The 10,470-nt window shown below is 26.2% G+C and overlaps 1 protein-coding gene across 1 annotated transcript; it reads right to left on the bottom strand.

Moving 5' to 3' along the window:
- Positions 1 to 536: 536 nt before the first annotated feature.
- On the bottom strand, positions 537 to 7,394 carry LOC113852212 (homeobox-leucine zipper protein HDG11-like). The gene is made up of 10 exons (XM_027482452.1): positions 7,273 to 7,394; positions 5,418 to 5,535; positions 5,087 to 5,272; positions 3,964 to 4,428; positions 3,597 to 3,698; positions 3,292 to 3,495; positions 2,959 to 3,136; positions 1,645 to 1,919; positions 1,435 to 1,524; positions 537 to 920 (listed from the first exon to the last, which is right to left on the bottom strand). Exons 1-10 carry the CDS (start codon positions 7,392 to 7,394, stop codon positions 537 to 539), a joined length of 2,124 nt encoding a protein of 707 aa, XP_027338253.1.
- Between the last annotated feature and the right edge of the window lie 3,076 nt (positions 7,395 to 10,470).

The raw sequence follows: 10,470 nt of genomic DNA, 5'->3' as shown, positions 1-10,470 counted from the left end.
AGCCTGGCCAAGACTACGCAAAAGGCTCAAATCAATCCAGTTCAATGCAACGAGATTTTATCATTTTCCAAAGAAGAAAGCATGATCAGCAAGAGAAGTCTAAATCTAACAGACGAAGAAAAATACCAGTAACACATTTATCTGAATACACTTCTTAACAGAGTTTTTGTGATCGTCAATTTTGAAAAAAAAAATATATATAATACTTATTTCATAAATTGATAATTTTTTAAAATTATTTTAACTTTTTAAAAATCTGATCAATAATGCGTGCTGTAAACATTCCTAACAGATGAAATGAGATCCTCTGAATATTAAGCTTCTCTTGAAGCATATAAAACATTATTTTGCTCATACTATAAAAATAAAAACATACAAAATATAATAAAAATATAAAGCATACATATAACGTCTATAATATCATTCCACATAATGACACATAAAAGTTCCAATAACTGGCAACATGTATTACGACAGCTAAAACATTGAATCATGCATCTATATAATCTTTGACCAAAGGAAAAGAAAACATCACACTAAAACATCAAATGGTAATCACTGAGCAAAGCATCCTTTACGTTATGGACTGTAGAGGTTATGAGCGAGTTAACAGCAGCCACAGATTCCAAGTTCATAGCAGCAGGATTACACATGAGTATTTGGAAAGCCACAGTTATGAGTGACCCTCTTGTGCTTTTGTCACCATCTCCACTGCTAGATGCTCGAGCATTTGCAATAGATTGTTCATCTTCTGATATCACAATGCCTGATGGAAGAACTGACACCAATGCTGAATCTTCACCATTTATAATCCTCTCTATGTCTGATATATTAATAGGAGAATACACCACATATGATCCCAAAGGATCAATAAAACTTTCTTGAATGATCGCCACACCGTTCTGATTTGGGTTCACAAGCTGATACACATGAATGATTAAAATGAGTTTAATCATGTTTATACCAAAAACAATAATAATAAAATCAAGGCTTTGGATTATTCCTAAGCAGTAAATCAAAATATTTGCAGTAGGTTTTATGTCCTACTTGCTACATCCAATATACATATAAAGATACGGTTATAAGGGTCATCATAATAAATTTGACAGTTGAAATAAGTTTAAAAATAATAATTGTGAATTATTTACTGAAATTTTTTTAATTTCAATTAAAAATAATATTAAAAGTACTTAAAAAACTACATCTAATTTTTATCTTATAATTAATCTAGTATTAAAATTTTCATCTTATTTCCAATTTTAAAGGGTATCTTATGAAATTTGGGTTGCAATCATATGCAATAAATGATCCTATATGTGCCTATATTAAAACAAAGGGGTTATTACGTGAAAAATTAACAAACAGAATAATAAACTAAAACAGTTTTAACATATAATAAACAAAACATTCTTTGGAAAGTAATATGGTAAGTACCCGAATAATTGATACATAGTTACTAGGATGACTTCCGGTGGCGATGCGAGCAATCTCGCGCACTGGATTTCCATAACAAAGAGCATCCCACTACAAGAAAATAAGGAGTTAGTGAATGAATGATTCTACAATGCAAAATTAAAATACAAAAAGGAAATTAATTGAAGATATTCCGATAAAATAAAACAAAAAAATGTTTAGATTGTGAACCTTAACACGGTTTGTTGGATCTCTAAAGAAGTCATAAAGATTCTTAGAAGGAAGAGGAAGCCAGAAAGAGATAGCAGCAGTAATGATAAACATGGCACTAATTGGATGGCCTGGGTTTCTGCTTTTGCGAACGGAGATCCTAACCCCACTATTCTCCTCAGCTAAATGTTGTGGGAAATCCATCTTATTTGACATGTTTAAAATTGCACAAAAGTTCTTAACCATTCGATGAGAAAGCCTCATCATACTCCTCCTTCCTTCAGGTAGAGTGATCACTGAAAAATGAATCACATAAACTTGGATAAAAACATGCACAATGGATCAAAAGGACCAACAAATTAACCATATTTTTCCATGTGACCATGAACGCTTGTTAAGAAACAATTAAGTTTTTAATTACTCAAACATATAAGCAGGGTAGGTCCAAATATGAAATGGCAACTAAAGCCTACGTTTGAAGCCTCCAGTGTTCATGGATAAAAAAAGATTTTAAAAAAAATATTAATTATTTGTTTGTTACTTAAAAATAAATATTATTATATATAAATAATTCTAAGAGTAAATATTTTTTATTTAAAAAATAAATTCATCATTTTATTGCACATTTTTTCTCAATTGGTAACTATTTTATTTTTTATTAGTCTTAATTACAATATATATATATATATATATATATAATATTTATATATAATATGCTGTAAATATTGAAATAAAGCAAAATTACCATCATATAAATTGCTATAAACACGTTGATTACTTATTACCCGTATAATACTTACAAAATAATGTCAATAATTTGATCTTATTTCAACATGAATAAGTTTTAAAACTTAAAATTGACAAAATATTACGTAGCATCAACAGTGTCTCAATAAATATATTAAAAGATTGACTTTAATATTAATTAAAAGTATTCAATAAAATTAATTTAATAATTTAGTAAAAAATTGTTAAAAAATTCAGATAAATTAATTATAGTTTTAGTGTATTATTTTAATTAATTTTAGGAAGGAATTATTTTAGATCACCTAAATATTAGTTGTACTGGCCCTGAATGTAAACATTAATATTTTTAAAATCTTTGATACAATAAATGTTTTTTTTTTTTTATAAAAACAGAAACTATTTTCAGATACTAAATATTTTTATTTTCATAAAAATTTACCATTTTTAATTTTTTTAACATGTGTCTTCCCAAACACTTTAGAAAAATCATTTAATCAATACCTATAATCACGTACGATTAAAACAATTGAAAAACGGATAAACGAATAAACAGTGGTAGGGCTTGGAATAAAGATGGCAAAAAGTAACCTCCGGTGTCATAATCAGGGATGTATTCAGATTCGGCACTAGTAAACCTTTCACACATTCTTTGAAGTTCCATAAGCCATCTCTCTGCTCCATATGCAATGCTGCCATTAATAAGATCTCTATACAGCTGGTGCGTTTGAACATTTTCATCCAATTCCACATGTTCAACCCAAAAAACCTAGAAGAAAGTATATAATATTATAACAAAAGCTAGTTATTTTAGTTAACGTGATACTACATATATAGCAAAAGTTAAATAGCCTCAAAATTGAGTAAAACAAGCAAGGTTAGCTCAAAGCTAGAGGGTAACCACCAACGCAACTACGAACTAACCTGGCATGACCCATTAGAAATTTCGTGAATCATGCATCCAGAGGGTAACTTCCAAAAGGAAAGATTAGGGTTGTTCTCTTTCATGTACTCAACGGACACATCTGCTACCATCCATATACCAGCTTCAACTTGTTCACAATAGCGAACAATGAAGAATTCCCGAGATGGCACTAAAGGTGAAAGAACGTGCATCTCTCCATGCATCTACAGAAAAAAAAAGTCTTCACTTGTTAGTTGTTAGAAAATCAAAATAGTACATAACCAAAAATCTTATTACATAAAGCAAGGTTTTCATGAAAGCATACCAACAACAAAGCTCCACTTCGATTTTCCAACGAACCGTTTTCAAGTACTTCGAGTGTGCGCGCCTTTGTAATAATTGTTGGGAAAAGATTTGTCCATTTTCTCTAGAAAGATAAAAATCACACACATTATGAGTTAGTATATATATGGGGTGTGAGCGTGTGAGTGTGAAAAATGGTAACAAATACTATCAGGGCATTCCTTAAAGAAATTAAAATATAAAAAAAAAATTGAAAATGTATAATTTCCATTGTAATTTTTAATTAAAAAAAATCAATAAGTTAAGAAGATCCTGTTCCTGCATGTATGCATAGAGACATATCTTTGGTTAATAACTGAGGGAGAAATATTAAAGTTAAAAGTGCTAACCGAATCTAAAAGCATGTCAACCAATTGCATCGCCTTAATTCTCACTATTCGTGAACCTTTTGATGATTCCACACGCCCCTTGGAATTTTCGAAGTGATTAGCCCTTGGAAAGAGCTCTTCATAGTTTTCAGGATGAAGAACAAATCTACGATCAGTTGAAGACTTTATCCACAAGGGCTCATTCGCTGCCAAAAGCTTGAGTAATTGTTCCTTAGCATTCATTGCAGCCCGTAACATCATTGCTTTTTCCATGTCTGATATTTTGCACTCCACAGGGTTGAACATTATATCTTCATCTGGGAATGAAACATTTGTTGAACCACCAACATTCATGCAAGCACCATCAACCGTTAGTTTCAGTAATGGATCATGTGATGAAGAAGATCCTGTAGTAGCTAGCTCCAACTCTGGTTCTACCATCGGGTTCTCCAAGTACTTTGCAAGAAGTTTAGACACGTTCTCACGCTGAAAAGAAATTCAAAAATAAATATGAATTATACGATATGTACGTAGTTTTTTTTTTTCTTCTAGTTCTTGTTTAACTATTTTCTGCTTAGTCCTTATATTTAATATAAATCGCGTGATCTTAATCCCTCAATTTTAATAGATATAAAAAAACACATTTTTTTATAATTTCAAAAAATAAAATAAAAAATAAATAAAGATCATTAAAACATTAATGAGTCAAACTTTCAAGAACCAAAAATATTTTTTAAAAAACTAATGAAACAATATTTATTTCCTTTTAAGAGCACACAATAAAAAATTAACAAATAATAATTTTTTATTACATATTATCAAGGCATTTCATCTTGCGAAGTCCTATAATTTTTAATAAAAAATTATTCTCACATTTTTCTTTTTTCAATGAAAAAAATTAAGTGTAATTCTTTAAATATTTTTTATATTATTTTCAATAAAAAATAATATTTCACATCAGCAACTCGCAACAGCCTAAAATGTGAACTTGCTATTCAAGTAAAATACTAATTTTGATTTTTAAAAAATAAAAAACACTTTAAAAAGTGTACTTCAAATTCATTTTTCTTAATTTATGTACGAAACCTTAAACAGGAAAAAATGGAGTAGCATACAAAAAAATGAATCAAATGAGTTAACTAACCTCTGCTTTGAGACGTGTATTTTCAAGGCGGAGTTGCTTGAGAGTATGTTCTTCATCTCCATAGGGTGGCCCCCCACATGATGGGCAGATTATAGTCTTCAATGCCTCTTTGATTAGGCGATTTTCTTTCAGCATCCTTTCATTCTCAACACGAAGAGCGTTGTTATCAGCTCGCTCCCCTTGAGTCTTAAGATAATAACACATGCAAAATTATTAGCACCCCTTAATTAGCAAAGCATATAAAAGAATTGTCCTTAAATGAATTCAAGTATCAGAAAAATTAAGAATAAATGTAGATAGATAGCTAGAGAAAGAGATATATATATATGACCTTTTTCTGAGTCCTCTTATTCTGAAACCAAAACTTGACTTGTTTCGGAGCCAGCCCAAGCTCTTTGGCTATTTGACGCCTTTGGCCTTCATCTGGATGAGGGCACTCGCTGAATATTCTTCATTTCGAAAAAATAAAGATTCTAATTAGTTGAGAGAGCATTGCAAGATGAGTTGATTAACAAAAACAAGAAAAAAAGATGATACATATAAGATTTGAAGGATATAATGGTCTATGGACAATAGACACAAGCCAAAATGTGATATAAAATGCCATGTGTGTGTAAGCGGGTAGGAAGCAACAAGTACATGAAAATAAATCTATCTATACAGATTAGAATTTCAAACTCATCCATAAATAATAAGAATCATTCAATTTGATATTTAAAAAATATATTTTTAAATTATTTTTCAAACATGTAGCTTGTCATTCATTTTGATTTCAATATTAGAATTTGTTAATTAACTATCATAAACTAGTAACTTAACATGTTAAGTGTAATACAGTACACTAAAATGTCTCTAATTATGTCAATTAGAATATTATAACAAAAGAAAAAAAATACATATTCTTAATGAAGTGTTATATAAAAAAAATAAAATAAAATATTTTCTTAACTGACTTCTGTTATAACATCTTAATTAGTAAATTAAAGACACATTAATGTGTTATACTTTACATGCCACGTTGCTTAAAATTTTAAATGAATGATAGATAATGTATTTAAAGATTAATTTTAATATATATTTTTAAAAAATTTAGACAATTTCCTATCTTTCAGGATTAATTTAAAATTTTTGTCGTATTATTTTAAATTTATTCTTGATTAACAAAAAAAATATCTATTTAGAAGACTCATAAATACAGAGAAGAGTTGGCAAGGTGTGAATTTTAATATAATTTTTTTATGGTATTAAACTTTTTAGGGTTAAAACTTGTAAAGAGAGAAGGGTAAATTTTATACTTCATAAAATAATATTAATATTTTTTTTAATCATTTCATACATTTTAACAAATTATGATGCTAAATTTATTAAATAATTTTAATTCAATTAACTCATAATAAGCTATAAGTTTTCAAATAACATATCAATCATAAACTACAAATTATAATATTTTTAATCAATTTTATCAAATACAAGCTTAATAATATTTTAAAGATTGCCAAAATTTATTAATGAAGCACAGGCCTTACATGGCAAAGATCTTTTTGAAAAGATGACAACAGGCTTAATGGCGAAAAAGTCATGTGAAACCCAATAATCATTAAGTAAAATCATGAAAAAAGAGAGAAAAATTTATACTTGTAATTAAGAGAGAATTTATTCTTTTAAAACTAAATTATCAGTATGTAATTGGGTTAGAGTATTGCATTATCATTCAACTTTGGAGGATTTAGCTAGGATGTTTAAATTGTTCACATCATAGCATATTCAAGAAAAAAACAAAAAATATAAAATTTCATTAATAGCTTAACATAAAGGAAGCGGTTCATATGCACAACAACGGTGGAGACTTTTGGTCCAAAAATTATTTTTTTAAAAATGAAGAAAAAAAAGTCATGATAAGATCAATGGAAAAAAAATTATAAAAAAAATATTCTCTTTAAAACCATTAAACAAAGCAAAACCCAAGGCATGAAAGAGACCAAATTAAAGAAACAAAGAATAATCGTAGGGTTCTTGGATGTGTCAATTGTCAATCTCAGTCTTCTCCATGGTGTAAATGGAGAAAAGGTTAACACTTTCATGCATATCCTTCACACATAAAACAAGATCAATGCTCCTTAATTCAAAACCTAGCAAATGAAAATTAAAACAAAAAATAAAAAAATCTAAGAGATTGATCATCTTACGCTTCAAGCCTAGCTGTTTGATCGGAGGTGTGACGATGGTAGGTCTTTTTCCCTTTTTGAGGGTTCTGATTTTCGTGTTCATCACCAGACCCACCAGCAGCAGCTCCCATGGACACATCCATTTTTCAATTCACCTTCAAATTAAGATTAGAGCTTTTTGTTCTTTTTTGCTTTACCCTTTTTCTGTGGGTGAGATATGTGAACTGTTAGGGTATTTATAGATGCCAATAAACTCTTCAGGACACCTCAGATTTAGCTAGTTAGCACATAGGAATTACCCTTCGCATTCCAATACCACAAAAGGCAATAAAACCCCAAATGAAAAAGTAATAACCATGAAATTACCACCTCGGAAGTATTTTCTCTTAGATTCTTGGGTGTGACGGTGGTGAATGGAAAATGTTTTACTTTATTTTCTCAGGTAAGAACATTTCACTCCAACACGGTTTGTAACAGCTATACGTCACTTATGGATAGCAAAAATTAAATAAATTATGGGCATTAAATACTTTGTGAAAATAAAAGAATTATATTTATGAAAATAATAAATTTTATTTGGAAACATTCAGAATTGTAACTGATGCTTTTCCTAGCCCTTCATTTATATCAATAGATGAGTACAGCTTTTAGATAAGTGAATGCATGCAAAATTAAGGAGAGAACCAGGAAAAGATGAAACTAAAAAACAAAAGTCAGTGAAACTGAAATATTGACTTCGAAAATTGAAATGTGTTAGGTTTCTTGAATGGTGATTTTTAAAAAATATTTTTTTTTATTTTGTATAAAATTTGTACAGGTTAAGTGTCATTAATTATATATTTTCAATTAATTACAAAATTAAATTATTTTTTCCTTTCTTATTTATTATTTTTATTAATTTTTTAATTAATTAAAAATACATAATTAATGAAGCTTAACTTATTCAAAGGATAAAAAAATCCTTTAAAGAAAAATCCAGGTTCATGGAACTGAGATTTTGCTTACACTGATAATGAAAGACGAAAGAATAGAAAGCGGAGGGAAAAAAGGGATTCAAATTTGCTTTCGGTGGCAGATAAGATAACTGGCTTTTAATTAGACTTTTTTTTGTGTTATTTGGCAGGATTACGATTGTTAGTCAGATTTTAAAAAATAGTATCTTTAGAGACATTAAAATAAAAATTTGTATATAGTTTTTTATATTAACTTTTTATTAAAAATCATAAAATTTAAATATTAATAATATTAAATATTATTATGTTTTAATAAATTAATTTAATTTACAGATTTTTCTTGTAGATTCTTGACATACATTAAAAAAATTAAAATAAAATTTTTATATTTAAAATAAAATCAATTGTGTTAACTTAAATTTACTTAAGCATAACTTTTACCGGTAATAATTAAATTTGGATGGTTGAGTTGATATAATTAAAACTATTTATTTTTAAATTCATATTGAATATAATAATATTTAAATTATTTGCTTTATATATAATAATAATGTATTTATTTGATAAAATAATAAAATATATATGCAAATAACATTATACTACTAACATATAGCAATAAAAAAACAAATAAAAGGAGCATGGACTCAAAATAAAATATACAACTTTATAAAAAGAAATATTAAAAAGTTAAACTATTGATTATAAAATATTATACATATTATTTAATTTATTAAAAAATAATTTTAAAAATTCAATTTTAATTATAAACTATAATAAATATATTATACACAAATAAATAAAATTAAAAATTTGCTTAAAAAACAGCTTTAATTTAGTATTTATTTAATATTTTTTATAAAATTTATCCTATAAATTTTTTTTGCTATTATTTATCCTATAAATTTAACCATAACTTCTTATAATAAGTTAAGAAAAAACATATTTAGATAAATTATAATAAAAAATTATTAAAGTAAATTAAAAATAATTTATTGAAACTATAACTTATTTTTATAAATTATTCTAAAATATAACCTGAATATTAAAGCATTGATACTCATATTCATACTCATACCTGTACACAAAGCCTTTTTATAATATATATTTAAATAATTATTTACATATATTTAAATAATTATTTGTAATATATTAATTAATCACATGCTCAATGATAGTAAAGAACTTTTTATAATATATAACTTGTGGTTTAATTTTATTTAAAATTATAAATTTAAAATAAAATTTTTAAATTAAAAATTAAACTCATAATTTACAACAATTTTTTTCTGAATAAAATTAAAAATATATTACTATCATTTCAGTGTCCTATATAAAAAAATAATATTTTTTGAGGCACTGTATAAACAATGCATTTGCCAACAAAGATTCAAATTGTTTTATAGAAGTCTAAGCTAATTTAAATTTGTATAATTAAGTTTGAAAATGAAATTTTTTTATATGATATAGATAAATTATTCGATTTTCTTGACATTTAAATACCAAAAAAATATTATTCATTTTAATTTTGAAAAACTCATTTCCTTTCAAGGTACAATTTCAAGAATAATTAAAAACATTATATAAGACGTTTTTATTTATTTGAAAAATAACTTACTCTTTAATGCAAGTTAATATTTTAAGTACTGATTATTTTTTGTATTTATAATATTTTTGCAAAAATATAATTTTAATATTATTTTAAAAATGAGCTTTTAATTTCTAAGTGTCTGTGTGTGTATATTAAACTGGATTTGCAAGCTGATTGTTATCCTTTATAAAAAAAATACAGACTTAATAAACATTTTTTAAGGACCTTTTTTTATTCATATATTGCTAAAAGTGTATGCAATACACCATTGAAGCTTTAAAATTTCTTCTGTTATATAATAAAATTATGTTGAGAGATGTTTAATGATATAAAAAAATTTAAAAAAAGTATAACTAAAAACTATTAAAAGTAAATATGAATAACAGAAACAATAAATCAAATAATAGTGGTAGCATATTGCAAAAGCATCTTCAGAATAAAATTATTTTCTATAAAGAGTAATAATCAAAATAAACATTATATTAATTGAAAAAGAATAAAAAAAATTAAAAAATTTAACTGCATTAAAATTATGAAAAAAAAAAACCTTTATAGAATAATTTCAAAATTTTACACTTGAGAATGGGAACATTTTTCAATCTACTCTGCATGTTGCATGGCATTTTTTTAATATCAAGTATCTTATATATATATTAAATTTATTTCATGCCAAATTAC

Source organism: Abrus precatorius, unplaced genomic scaffold (assembly GCF_003935025.1).
Source record: "Abrus precatorius isolate BTA unplaced genomic scaffold, Abrus_2018 Scaffold10, whole genome shotgun sequence".
Lineage (NCBI taxonomy): Eukaryota > Viridiplantae > Streptophyta > Magnoliopsida > Fabales > Fabaceae > Abrus > Abrus precatorius.
The sequence above is the reverse complement of the archived record's forward strand: the minus strand, read 5'-3'. Positions and strand labels throughout refer to the sequence as shown.

Excerpts from the sequence above, each read along its gene's own strand:
- LOC113852212 (XM_027482452.1), bottom strand. The coding sequence starts at position 7,394 with ATGGATGTGTCCATGGGAGCTGCTGCTGGTGGGTCTGGTGATGAACAC. Across the intron at positions 4,429-5,086 it reads ATACACGTCTCAAAGCAGAG|CGTGAGAACGTGTCTAAACT; the intron begins GTTAGTTAACTC and ends ATTTCTTTTCAG. Across the intron at positions 3,496-3,596 it reads GAAGTGGAGCTTTGTTGTTG|ATGCATGGAGAGATGCACGT; the intron begins GTATGCTTTCAT and ends TTTTTTCTGTAG.